Source organism: Anomaloglossus baeobatrachus, chromosome 2, assembly GCF_048569485.1.
Source record: "Anomaloglossus baeobatrachus isolate aAnoBae1 chromosome 2, aAnoBae1.hap1, whole genome shotgun sequence".
In the NCBI taxonomy this organism is placed as follows: domain Eukaryota; kingdom Metazoa; phylum Chordata; class Amphibia; order Anura; family Aromobatidae; genus Anomaloglossus; species Anomaloglossus baeobatrachus.
The window spans coordinates 408,541,314-408,556,357 of NC_134354.1; the positions used below are offsets into that span (position 1 = coordinate 408,541,314).

Consider the following 15,044-nt stretch of genomic DNA (forward strand, 5'->3'; position numbering starts at 1 on the left):
TGTGAAATACTGATTCACTGCAATACTGTAACCTAGTGAATCGAATGACCCAACTCTAGTCATTAGTTTAATACCTCCCTAGGCATATACTATACACAGAGGTGTAAGTATGGATGGGTACAATCATGCCTGAGCACTGGGGCCTAGGAGAGCCCAAAACGTCCCTTTGCCCATATGAGAACACCAATGCAAGAAAGATCCATAATAATTGGGGGCCCAGTTGGAAATTTGCATTGGGGCCAATAAGCTTCAGGTTACGCTCTGATTATACACAACCACATACACAGGAAAACAGGCACAGTTAGAAAATAATTTGGTTTATGTAAAAAAGAGAGCGTAATTTGGTAGATAATAGTAAAATGTATGGAAAAAAATATATTCTGTTCTATTGACATGGGGTATCATTGGCTCCAGTTCAGATATCCTTACCCTGGGCTTCTGATAATAACAGAGATGTAGCAAGACAGTATGTCCTATCCAAGACAATCCTAATAGATATAGAAAAAGAGAAAATACCATAAAGTCATGTGTAGCGATATATTTTGTACATGTGCATAGTCAGCATATTCAAACACAAGAAGAGTATATGAACTAGCTACATGTTATCGCTCCTATTGAAATTATGATTTAGATGTTGGATAATATTGTATACTGCAAACAAAATCCCATACAAAAAGCTATAAATAAATTTCAACCCAACATAATGCAAAGTAAAATCCTATAGTTTACAGTTCAGATGACCTAATAGATTTTTTTCATCTTCCCCTACAGCAAGAATGTGTGACGCTCATCTTCGGGGACCTTCTGGGATTATCACATCCCCTAACTATCCAGTCCAGTATGACAGCAATGCACACTGTGTGTGGATCATTACAGCCATCAATCCATCCAAGGTAAGATAGCAATGGAAAGAAACTATGAATGCGTGAAATATGAAAGTCACAATGGAATGACTATATATATACATATATATATATACACATATGATTGATCAACATTTATTATATTTTAATGTGTATAGAATATAGGAGAGAAATTAGTACCATAGGCATGCATATATGATCTAGACATATCATTATAGTCAAATTTATATTTTTCTGTAACATGTTTGCGCAGGAATGGTAATGATACACTTTGCTCAGGGAATAAGGGAATATATAGGTGTGTTCAACTGTACTTTTTAATGAATTTAGTTATGAACTCCATTCAGTTTCCTAACTAGAAAAATCTTTGACCGGTGGCAAGCCACATCACAACCACTTTTTGACCACCCATGGACACATAGCATAGACATCTTGTAACATAGTATCACAAAATGTTTTTGTTTTTTACAAAAAGCTAGTAATCTTATGCCTTAGGTCTCAAATTTGCAGAGTAAAAAGTTCTGGAAGGGCACATCAGTATGTGACATCCTCTATGTAATATGAATAAGGGTGGCTTTACATGCTGCGATATCCTGCCCGATATCGCTAGCATGAGACCCGGCCCCATCGTTTGTGCGTGACGGGCATATCGCTGCCCGTCGCGCACAAAATTGCGCACCCCTGTCACACATACTTACCTGCCCTTTGACATCGCTGTGACCGGCGAACCGCCTCCTTTCTAAGGGGGTGGTCCGTTCTGCGTCACAGCGACGTCACTAATCGGCCGCCCAATGAAAGCGGAGGAGCGGAGATGAGCGGGACATAACATCCCACCCACCTCCTTCCTTCCGCATTGTGGCCGGAGGCAGGTAAGGAGATGATCCTCGTTCCTGCGGCGTCACATGTAGCGATGAGTGCTGCCGCAGGGACGAGGATCAACTTCGCCCCAGTGACAGCAGCGATAACTGGCAGCGGACCCCCATGTCAGCGAGGAGCGATTTTGGACGTTTTTGTAACGATCCAAAATCGCTCCTAGAAGTCACACGCTACGACATCACTACAGTGGCCGGATGTGCGTCACAAAATCCGTGACCCCAACGAGATCGCTGTAGCGAAATCGTAGCGTGTAAAGCCCGCTTAACTAAAGGATAAACATATAATTTTCAGATTTAATAGGCACAATATATGAAGTCAGAGGTCTGTAGAAGACATGCATGATTGTCATGGGTATACAAGAGTAGGCTCAAGAGCTCAACTCCCCTACAAAGACTAAAAAAAAGTGAAAAAAATAGAAATTAAAATTATAAAACAAAAAGGTTTGTAAAAATTAAAAAATAAAATACAAAACCTATTTGTTATTTTTGCATATATAACGGTACAATTTAGAAAAATAGATATCCCATAAGGTAAATGACAATGACGAAAATATTGAAGAGCTGCAATTGATGGCTTCTGATCACCTCACTCCCCCCCCCCTCAACATTTCAATAAGAGGTGATCAAAGCATTCTATTTATCCCAAAATGTTTCTTTTAAAAACAACAGGTTACCCACTTGTTGTTTAAGGTCTATGAAAAAGGACCTGGCAACATGATTCTTCAAGTTAGGAAGAGTATGGTGATTATTATGTGGAAAAATGACGAAAAGTAAGAATGCATTCAAAATGTCAACTGTTTATTTTTTATCAATTAACAAAATGTAAAGTGAATGAATAAATGAGAAATCTAAACAAAATTAATATTTGGTGTGACCACTCTCTGATTTCAAACAGCATCAAAGCATGAATCCTTCTAGGTTCACTTAAACACAGTTTTTAAAGGAGCTCAGCAAGAAGGTTGTTCCAGACATCTTGGACTAGATATTGAATTTATGTAGACTGGTCCTTCTGTTTCTTCATGTAATCCCAGGCAGACATGATGATGGTCAAGGCTCTTCGGGGTCCATGTCATTACTTCAAAGACTCCTTATTCTTCAATACTATGAAAAAGTTCTTAATGATATTGGCTATATGTTCAGGGTTGATTTTCTGCTGTAGAATAAATTTGGAGCTAATCAGACACCTCCCTGTTGGCATTGAATGATGGATAAGTATCTGCCTATAGGGCTCAGCTTCAAGGGCAGTAAGAAATGGGCAGCATTGAAGACCATAGATGCAGTGTTTGGCCAAGGAAATTCAGTGCAGCAGATGAAAAAACCATCATGATTACTACATTTCGAAATTGAAAGATGTCCAGAGGTCAAATCGGCTCAGAACTGGCAACATATAGTATAACCCCACAACACTCTTCTACAGTTTGCAGACGTCTAGCCATATATGGTCTTCATGGAAGAATTGTGGTAAAAAAACAAACCTTCAACATGGAAACAAGGTCAAATGACTCAACTATACATAAAAATATAGGAACCGAGATGGAGAAAAATGGTTGCAAGTTCTGTGGACTGATTACTCAAAATGGGACAGTTGCAGAATAAGGCTGTTTTTTGCTGAAGGGCTGGAGAGTGGTACAATAATGAATGTTTGCAGGCAATAATGAAGCATGGTGGAGGGTCCATGCAACTCTGGAGCAGCATTTCAGAAAATTGATTTGAGGATTTGGTCAAGAATAATAGTGCCCTCAATGCTGAGACGTATAAGCAAATACTTATCCATGATGAAATACCATCTGTTGGCTTCAAATTTATTCTACAGTAGGACAATGACAACAAACATACCGCCAATGTCATTAAAGAACTATTTTCATAATATGAAAGAACAAGTTTTTAAAAAAAAACTATGATAGACTATACACTATGATTGGTATCACCATAATCTTAACTAACCTGAAGACTCCTATTGTCAGATCATTTTTACTGCACATTAAACATGATATACACAAGACTCAAAAATGCAAAATTGCATTTTTTCCATAATTTCACTCCACTTGGAAGGTTGTTTTCTAATTTTTCAGTACATTATATGGTAACATGAATGGTGTCATTCAAAACTGCAGCTCATATCATAAAAGAACAATCCCTCTACAGCCATACCAAAAGAAAAGCTCTTGGATGAAGAAGAGGAAAAAAACCTAAAATGCGTCCTGAAGGGGTTATTCCAAAAAAGGCTTTGAAGTGTGAATATGGATTATTATATGATAACACATGTAGCATGTAACATAAAAATACCTTTTTTTGTTGCCATCAATAGTGCAGTTAAGAGATTATAAGCAGAAAAAAATATAAATCCAGAGTTTATTCATCTTTTTTTTATTGCATTTGTATTACTGAGTTGAAACTCTACCCTTGAGAGGATTCTGCTTATGTACATGCATGCAATGTCAATCTAGATTATCAGAGGTAATCAGTGCTACTCCCATTGCACTATAGTCATATGCACCAAAGTGCCAACAGTAATTGCTATTTCTAGACTTTACTAGTCATTTCTATAAATAAATTTAGCCATGTATGTTCTCCTTAACAACCATTATTGAGTAAATAGGTTTCAAGATCTTAGTAGAAAACAGCAAATGATGGAAGCTGAAAATTATAACTTGGCACAATGTGCATAGCAGGTTCCCTTGTGAAGGCTTCTTATTTCTCCTATCAAACACTGAATACTAAAAGTCATTACTTACAGTGCAGAATATGTTGATCTATCATTGCAGTAGCTCATATAAATAGTATCTCATCTCTATAGCAGATATTGAGCCCAGTGATTGGCTGCAGCAGTCACATATACAGTAGTCATGATGTCACTGCTACAATCACTAGAGCTCTGCAGCCGACGAGAGTGAATGCAATTGATTATGTTATATTATTACAGCAGGGCAAATGGGAGTTTACCAAAATTTAGTTGGGAAAGCCGCAATAACAGAAGAGACACTACTGTTACTGTACTATGATGTTATCTGTATGTGTTACAGCAGTTTTGTTCATCTTGTTCTCCTTTTAATGGCCCCAAAAACATTAAAAAAAAACATAATTTTGTAATACTCGGTCACAATTTTTTTATGCTATATGACTATATGTGGAAACCCAATGATTATAATGGTATGTTACTTCTCTTGGAACTTGATTTTCAATCATGCCAATTGGGATCTCTACCAGAATTTGCAGAAAAGCATGAGTGGACTAAACATATCTGTAAACACATGTAGAATAATGTGTAATAATGGTGGCAACATAATATATCAGCCTTAGGAAAAAAGATTTATATTTCTTTATAGAAGGGGCGCCGAATATATGCATCACAATGGAAATGTAAGACTGCCGTATACATCTCATTAGAGACATGCGATTGCTGTATAGTGCCTTGCAGAAGTATTCACCCCCTTTGCTTTTTACCTACTGTATTTTGTTACATTACAACCTGTGTTTAAATATTTTTGTAATCTGATTTGTGTATGGTGCATCAGCACTAAATAGTCTAAGTTGAGAAATGAAATATAGGCAAAAATGTAATTTAAGGGGTAACAAATAAAATTTGCCATGTCCAATTTGTATTCATCCCTTTTGCTATAAAGCCCCTAAAAATTTCTGATGCAATTACCATAAGTCAATGCTTAGTTAAGGGAAGTCCAACTATATGCAGTCTAAAGGCCCAGTCACACACAACGACTTACCAGCGATCCCGAAAACGATGCGACCTGATAGGGATCGCAGGTAAGTCGCTGGGAGGTTGCAAGTTAGATGTCACACAGTCAGATCTTACCAGCGATGCAGGAACAATACAGGTCGCAGTAGCGACCTGTATAACAATCTCAGCAGTCACTGTGAACCTGTCACACAGTGTCAAACACAGCGATGTGTCCTGCCCAGCAGGACATTGCCTTTGAAGAAAATGGCCTGGACCATTCTGCAACGACTAGAGATCTCACAGCAGGGGCCTGATCGCTGGTAGGTGTCACACATAACAAGATCGCTAACGGGATCGCTACTGCGTCACGGAAACCGTGACTCAGCTGCGATCTCGCTAGCGATCTCGTTATGTGTGATGGTACCTTAAGTGTCATATGGCGTGAAAGGCCACTGAGGCTGCTACACCATTAAGCAGGAGGCACCACTAACCAAACAACACATGAAGACCAAAGAGATCTCCAAACAAGTCAGAGACAAAGTTGCTGAGAAGTACAAATCAGGGTTGGGTTCTTAGGGCTGCTTCTCACTTGCGAGTTTCTCGCAATAGAGCAATGTGAGAAAAACTCGCATTGGAATCGGACACATGTTAGTGAATGATTCAGCTCTCATCTGCGATTTTTTTCTCAGTCCAAATCGGACTGAGAAAAAAATCGCAGCATGCTGCTTTTTTGCGAGTTTCTCGCACCATTTGTCCCAATGATTTCCTATGGAAGGGGATTAAAAGTAGGATCACACATGCGCACCAGCGTTCACATTTGCAAGTGTGGCAGTAACTTTGCTCATTAAATATTCAGCAGATGAATGTGACATCACATTCCCAAAGGTAAATTAAATGACACATGTGTAATAGCTTTTATATAATTAAGATGTTGCATGAAACTAGCATCGCAAACGCGACACACACGCGAGCAAAAAGCATCGCACTTGCGTTGCACTCGCACCTAACGTGAACTAAAATCAGCCGAGTATTTTTCAGCCCAGTCGGACTGATTTTACTCGCATAGATGCGTTTCCAGCCTTAAAAAATATCCCAATCTCTAATGATTGATCCCCTGGAGCACCATCAAATCCATTATCATCAAATGGAAAGGACATGGTACCACAAAAAACCTGCCAAGAGAGGGTCTCCCACCAAAACTTTCAACCCAGGCAAGGAAAGCACTAATTACTGAAGGAGCTGCAGAGTTTCCAAGCAGAAACTGAAATATCTGTCAATACGACCACAAGAAACCATACACTGTATAGAGCTAGCCTTTATAGAAGAGTGGCCAGAATAAATTTTTACTTACAACTCAAAATTGGATTGCTCATTTTGAATTTGCCAAAAAACATGTGTTAGACTCCCCAAATGTATGGAGGGAGGTGTTGTGGTCAGATGAGGCCAAATTGAACTTTTTAACTACCAAGATAAATTGTATATCAGGTGCCAAACCAACAAAGCTCATTACCCTAAGAAAACCACCCCTCCAATGAAACATGGTGATTTCAGCACCATGCTGTGGGGATTTTTTTCGGCACCAGGAATAGGGAAAATGGTCCAAGTTGAAGGGAAGATGGATGTTGCAAAATACAGGGATATTTTTGAACAAAACTGTTTCAGTCGGTCAGTGATTTGAGACTAGGACCGAGGTTCCCCTTCCAGGAGAACAATAACCCAAAGCATACTGCTAAAGCAGCACTCAAGTATTTTAAGGTGAAATGTGTAAATGTATTGGAGTGAACTAGTCAAAGCACAAACCTTAATCCAATTGAGAATCTATGGTCAGACTTAAAGATTGCTGTTCACCAGACGAAACCATCAACTTGAAGGAGCTGGAGCAGTTTTACCTTGAGGAATGGACAAAAATTCCAGTGGCAAAATGTGGAAAGCTTATAAAGACTTATCCAAAGTGACTTGCAGCTGTAATTTCCACAAAAAAATATTGACTTTAGGAGAGCAGTAGTTATGCACACTAAAGTATTCAGTTATTTTGTTTAATTTGTTATTTTCATCACAATGAAATGAAAACCAAATGTTCACAGTTGTAGGCTTGTTCTTTGCATGAATTAATATAAACCCTCAAAAAACAGTGAAATTCCAGGTTGTGAGGTAGAAGAACGAGAAGAATACCAAGGCAGTGAATGCTTTTTCAAGGCACTGTATATACATCACATAGGAGACATTGCAACTGCCGTTTATACATTATAGAACAGACATTAGTCTTACATATATAAATTTAATATGAGACATGAGACTGTCTTATATACATGACATAGGAGACATGAGATTGCTGTATACACATCACGTAAGAGCTATGAGACTGCCGTATATATAATACATAGGAGATATAAGACAGTCATATATACATCACATAGGAGACATGAGAGTGCTGTAAATGCATCATAAGGAAACAGTGAAGCTGCCGAATACATAGCTTAAATAACACATATGGGGAATATATTCTATAAGTAGTGACAAAAAATTCCCAAAATACAAATTTTATTTAAATATAAAAATTTAAAAACCACACACATAAAATGTGTAATGAACACATCACACTGAATAAGGTACATCCACGAGAACCAATGTAAATCCAGCCTATTCGAACCAAACCTTCCAACTTAATGATTGATGACCAAGAGGTATAAATACCTTATTATAAGTAGGTCAAAAATCTATGCACCCCACACCTGGATAAACACATGGTGTTAGTGAGACAGAAGAGGAAGGAAAGGTAGTGTTACGGGGAAACTGGCAGATTAGGATAAGGTAGTGTATATTCCCAATCGCCAGTCGGGGTCCACCGTGCTCCCAAATGGAAAAGGAGTTGCTGGCAACCCAAAGATTAGGCAGAGAATACAGAGCTGATGACTTAGAAACCCAGGAGACCTGGGAACCGGTCACATGTGTAGGGACATGTCAAACCGGACGACAACCCAGTTAGCATTTCAGTGGAGCAGGTGCTACTCCGACCACGTGTGTAGAGAACACGTCGGGCCGGATGGTAACCAGTTAGCGTTGACTGAGAAGACCGCTGTGACAGCGCACTGTCGGCCACGTGTGTAAGACAAGTCAGGCCGAGCGGTCCTCTGATTAGCGTTTCTGGTCACCACTCAACTGGCCACATGTGTAAAGGACACGTCAGACCAGATAGTCACACCAGTAGCATTTCACTGGGAAGCCAAGGAGGGAAATAGGGTTCGCACACCCAATCCAGGAGCACCCTGTTAACTCCACAGAGGTTCTGGAATACGCTGTCCATGCGCGTAGAGGGCAACACTGGACAGGTGGCGCAGCAGGTACACTGTCTGTGTGCGTAGAGGGCACTCTCAGACAGGTGACGCAGCAGGTACGCTGTCCATGTTCATAGGAGGCACAAACGGACAGGTGACGCAGCAGCTGCAGTCCAGTTAACGCCACTGGACTGCTATAACACAACTGGAATGGCAGCAAGGAAGCACGGCGCCTGACCCTGATGTGCTGAGCCACGGGTGTCTTGGCGTGACAAGCACCGGATGCCTACCCCTACCCACCACTTCCAAACACAGGCTTATGCTGCAATAAGGCTCTAACATGGAGGTGTGCTCTGTCTAAGCAAATGTGAAGACTGCACACCTCTATGTTGTCTCCAGCCCCTTTTATAACCTGGGACCGCCCCAAACCCAGGGTGGACCACAATGGCACCTCCAGGGTCCAATAGCAGAGTGCCATGTCACCAGCGGCCTATCCGGAACCACCACATCATTGATGACCTCATGGCAGCCACGCCCCAAACACTTCATCAGTCAATGTCTGACGACCAATGGTGAGGTGCCGTGTCATAGGGGTGGGCCTCTGCGAGCCAGTCCGGAGTGGCCACATCATCAGGACACCTGATGCCCTCTGGCCTATCAGGGCCTGCCACCTCACGGACATGCCCAGTGAAGTCCTTCCCGGACTTCGCCTCCAATGCACTAAGTGCCTGAGCATGCTCAGTAGACTGAACAACAGACTCAGAAATTAGACTATTAGCCTGAGCATGCTCAGTAGGCACAACACAGGACTTAGACACAGTCCAAGTACCTGTGCAAAGAGGCATTTAGCACTAAATGTAGGAAATGCTCAGTAGCCTAAACCGAGGACTTATCCTCAGAAATGGCACTATCAGCCTGAGCATGCTCACTAGGCAAAACACTGGACTTAGGCTCTGGCTGGGGTAAATCGGCAAATGCATGTGCACTAGCCGCCCCTCCACACTTAGATGTGGAGGTACAAGCAGCCAGCTGCACGACCCAAGGCACGGCCAAAAACGGCAGTCGGCGCCTGGGCGCAACTGGAATCGCAGCGGGCTGCTTGCGGCTATGGTGGCGCCGATCCGTAACAGGTAGGAAGAGGAGAGGATTTGCACATTAAAGGGATGGCAAAATGAACATGAGAACCTATAATGTATACTACAGATATTAGGAAATACTCCATTAATTAATACTTAGCTTCAGGTATGTGAAGGATCCTTTATACATAATGACTATATATAAGGGCAATCAGCCAAAATACAAAATCCAGTATAACTGTGGATACTTCCAACAATGAATAGTCCACTAGGTGTATAGAAAGGGTCTTCTGTAAGTACAATAGCCGAAGATGAATACATTTGCTTGCCTCAACGCATTTCTCCATCAACACAGTTTATTAGGAGGCCTGAAACAAATGAGGATAGAAATAGTGTCCAAGTGCACAATTCCATAGCGCTCGCCTTACAGGAAACAAGATAATCCTCAGTACAGACAATGCTGGAGTAATACCGCCCAAACAAAGCACAGGGATACATGATATTGCTGTATATACATCACGTAGGTGATGTGAGACTATAACATAGCAGACATCAGGCAGCTGCATATACAATAAATAGGAGGCATAAGGCTGCCATATATATTTATGACATAGAAGACATGAGACTGCCATATAAACATAACACAGAAGGAATGAGACTAGCATATATACATCATATAGGAGACGTGAAACTGTTGTATACGCATCACAGATGTGAGACTAGCAAATATATATTACATAGCAAAAATGAGGTTGCTGCATATACATTGAATAGGAGACATGAAGTTGCCATATATATACATGACATAGGAGACATGAGAAAGCTATATACACATCACATAAGAAACATGAGACTGGCATATATACATTACATAGAAGACATGTGACAGCATTATATACATCACATAGGAGACATGAGCCTGCTGCATATGCATGACATAGTAGACAGTGAGGCTGCCATGTACATATTACCTAGGATATGAGACTGCCATATATAAATCACATAGGATACACTGAGAGATTGCTGTATACATCACATAGGAGGCACGACAGTACTGTATATACATTACATAGGAGACATAAGATTGCTGCATATACATCACATAGGAGACATGAGACTTTCATATGTATATGACCCGCCCCAGGGCCGTGGGGTACTCGGTTCCGGGTGTTGGTTAATGGGATTACGTCACGGGGGCCTGTGCCCGGTTCCGTGGCCCTGGTGGTCTCTGAAAGTCATTAAATAATAAAAATAATTAAAAAAAAAGAAAAAAGAAAATAATAAAGAAAAATAAATAAATAAATAAAAGTATTTCGTGACACCACCTACGGTTCCAGTATGGTTACTAGGGCTGCAGGTCAGACCTCTGGGGTGATGGTTAGGCAGCCAGTTGTTTACGCTTCCCGTAGGTGAAGCGGCGTCCCCAGGGCAGTTTTAGTAGTACACAGATATGGCGGTTTTTCTTCACAGCCTTTTTAACTGTCACTTTAGTGCAGCAGCCTATGGCTCCTCAGATGAAGAAATAAAGTGCATCACACCAATTCATTAACTCTGACCAGATTTTACTTGCAGGTGTTAGAAAGGGGTTCAGTTTCTGATGTTACAGTTTTTGGTGATCTGGGAACAGTTCAGGATCTCTGCACCAGGTCAGTTGTGTGGCCTCCCTGCTGCGCTATGTTTATCCTTGGTACTAGGCTGCCTGTATCTATACCTTGTCCCTCTCTCACTGTCTTCACCTGTATGGCAGGCGGCGGGAGCTTCTCTAAGGGGCACTGCTGTACTCACTGCGGTCCCTAAGCTCTGTGTAGCGGCTTTGCCTTCAGGTGCTGCTGCGGCCAGGAGATCTGCAGTCTCCCTGGCCCCCGATCTTTATTGCTGGGCAGATTAGATCCCTCACAATCTCGGACGCCGGTGTCCTATAATCAGCGCTGTTCCTTGGGGATGAACCGGTCTGGCTCCACCTCCCCGGTCACTCCTCTTTTGCCTCACTCTTGATCTCTCAGGCGGTCACACAGTTACTTGTGCGGGCTAAGCACTGCCCTCTCCACTTTGATGTCTCCCCTCACTCTCTGCTCGCACAGTCTCTTTTTCTCCAACTGTCAACTGTCTCTCTGACTCCGCCTCCAAACCTGGATTTAAAGGGGACCTCACCTGAACTGGACTTGTAGAGCTCCCCCTCCAGGCTTGGAGTGGAAATGTTGTATGTGGGATTACCTAATGTGGAGATCCTTCCCTGCCCAGGTGCAGGTATATTTGTGGCAACTGAACCCTGGGGTGCCACATTCCCCCTTAGTTAAATTCAGTACTCCTGGACTGGAAACACAAACTTATAAAACATTAGCAACAATAAAAAGTAGTACAAAGTCTTAAAAAAATAAAAATTACAAAAACCAATAAAACAGAAAAATGCAGTCCTTCCGCTGCAAAATGTGAGTATGGTAACTATAAGAAAGTTTTTGACCACTACCAGTTCTGTGGTCTATTGGTCCATAAAAGTTCAAGAAGATGCAAAAGTTCATGCAAAAAGTCCTGCAGGCTCAACACGCTTGACGGTTACGGATTTACTTAGTTGCAATAAACAAATAAATAAAATATTTTTACATTTTACTAACTACTACACTTTCTATTTAATATTCTTCTATATAACGGGACGGGGGCTGACCAAAGTTGCTACGGCTATACCTACGTAATGCCTGTGTCACAACTGGTCGGTGCAGTGTACTGGTACCTAGTGCTGGTGCAATGTGTGCACTATCTACTAGTCTGCATGAGGATCTACGCAATATTGGTATGCGTGAATGTTGTCTTAGTCTTACCATAGGACTGGCAGGATCCCCAATAGCAGGGTTCTCTGGTTCTACTGCGACAGGTAGTTCTTCTGAAATGTTGACCGGTTCTTCCAGTCTTTCTGCGACTTCTACTGGTTGAGCGCCAGTCAATAATAGTATAATTATGGCTCCATTGTACTGAGGCCAACTTTCAGGAAAATCACCAAGTACTGTTCTTATCATCTTCTCTTTCTTTTCCTCTTTAGGTTGAAGTATACAGGGGATTACTTCTTTTTGCTTCAACTGTTCAGGACATTTTTTAACGTGGTCTCTAGAAACTGCCGCTGACGTTTTTCCCTTATCCTTGCTGATTAAGCAGATTTTCTTGTTGTCAAATTTAGAGGGCAATACTGTGTATGGTTCTGCTTCCCACTGGTCATCAAGCTTATGGGTCTTTCTTTTTCTTTTTAGAACCATCTCTCCAGGTATTAAAGGAGCAGCTGGTGCATTCTTGTTATAATCTTTCTCTTGCCTTTCTCTAATTTGGTCTAGGCTTCTTTCTACGCACTCCTGTACCTTTTTGTACTGCTCTTGGCGCTTAGTGTCCCAATCAGCTTCAGGTGAACTGGTTTCAGGAACAACAATTCCCATTTCTAAGTCAACTGGTAACTTCCCGGGTCTTGCTCTCATCAAGTACGCTGGCGTGCAATTGGTGGAACTCACAGGGATGTTGTTGTACATGTCCACTAAATCAGGCAACTTCTCTGGCCACATGCTTCTTTCTTCCAAGGGCAAAGTTTTTAACAGGTCTATAACAACCTGGTTCATTTTCTCACACATGCCGTTTGTCTGTGGGTGATTCGGTGTGGTTCGGATTTTCTTACATCCATACAGGTTGCAAAACTCCTGGAACACTTCAGCTTCGAACGCAGAACCTTGATCCGTCAACACCTGTTCCGGGTAGCCATGTGGTCTGCAGAAGTAGGCTTGAAAGGTTCTCGCTGCGGTTCTTGCTGTCAAGTCCTTTACAGGTACTTCCACCAGAAACCGGGAATAGTGGTCCACCATAGTGAGGGCATACGTATAACCGGATCTACTGGGTGTCAATTTCACATGGTCCAAGGCTACAAGTTCCAGTGGCTGCTTGGTGACAATCGGTTGTAGTGGAGCTCTTTGACTGTCACGATCCTTTCTTCTCAGGTTGCATGGGCCACAGTTTTGGCACCATTTCTCAATGGTAGTTCTCATGCCAACCCAATAGAATCTATTGCGTAACAGTACCTCAAGCTTCTTCCACCCGAAGTGTCCTGCTCCGTCATGGTACGCCTCCAGCACCATCTGAACATCTCTCTTCGGTACCACTATTTGCCACACCCTCTCATAGGTTCGGGGGTTGATGTAATGTCTGCATAGTCTACCCCTGTAGATGAACAATCTGCTCTTTTCCTTCTACAGGTGCTGCGCTTCCGGTGGGGCATCTGGTCTAAGACTTGAGTCTGGTTGGATTATTAGCTCTTTAACTAGGCGAACAGCCGGATCGCTGTCTTGCATTTCCTCCCACCCGTGGTAAGGTAACGGGTTCAGCGTGGCCTCTTGGCGTTTGCCTTTAACACCTTGGTTACATTGGGATGCACTGTTGTGGTGAAAAGCCGGCAGCTCTATCTCTTCTAGCTCATCCGAGTCTTCTCCTGCATCTGGTAAATGGGGCATTCTCGACAATGCATCAGCGTTGGCGTTTTTGCGGCCTGCCCGATATTTGATGGTGAAGTCATAGTTTGACAAACGGGCCATCCATCGCTGCTCTAGTGCACCTAGCTTTACGGAGTCCAAGTGAGTAAGCGGGTTGTTATCCGTAAATATGGTAAACTTCGCAGCCGCCAGGTAGTGCTTGAACCGTTCAGTGACGGCCCAGACTAAGGCCAGGAATTCCAGCTTGAACGAACTGTAGTTTTCTGGGTTTCTCTCAGTAGGACGGAGCTTCCTGCTTGCAAAGGCAATTACACGTTCTTTGCCATTCTGCACCTGCGACAGCACAGCTCCCAATCCCACATTACTGGCATCTGTGTACAGCACGAATGGCAGATTATAATCAGGGTAGGCCAGGATTTCCTCACCGGTCAGGGCCCACTTCATGTGCTTGAAGGAGTCTTCTTCTTTCTCACCCCATTCAAACGGAGGGCCGGAAGTCTTGCCCTTTTTGGTCTGGCCTACCAGGAGATCTTGCAAAGGCGCCGCTATTTTCGTGAAGTCCTTTATGAACCTCCTGTAGTATCCTACTAGCCCCAAGAACTGACGCACCTCTTTGACGGTTGTTGGCTTTGGCCAGTCTCTGATAGCAGTGACCTTTTCAGGGTCTGGTGCCACACCATCCGCACTGACCACATGCCCAAGATATTGAACCTTCGGCTTCAGCAAATGGCATTTTGAAGGCTTTAGTTTCATACCAAACTTTGACAATGCTTCAAACACCTCGGCCAGGTGCTCCAGATGTTCCTCATACGTCTTGGAATA

General features: G+C 42.4%; 1 protein-coding gene across 3 annotated transcripts in view; it reads left to right on the top strand.

Moving 5' to 3' along the window:
- CSMD2 (CUB and Sushi multiple domains 2) overlaps positions 1-15,044 on the top strand; it is a 1,639,331-nt gene that overhangs the window by 1,045,787 nt on the left and 578,500 nt on the right. For 2 of the 3 annotated variants that reach the window (XM_075336114.1, XM_075336115.1), the window contains exon 10: positions 772-893. The exons of the other annotated variant lie outside the window; for it this stretch is intronic. In XM_075336114.1, coding sequence (XP_075192229.1) covers positions 772-893 — 122 coding nt within the window. The remainder of the gene's footprint in view (positions 1-771; positions 894-15,044) is intronic. 3 annotated transcript variants of the gene reach the window in all.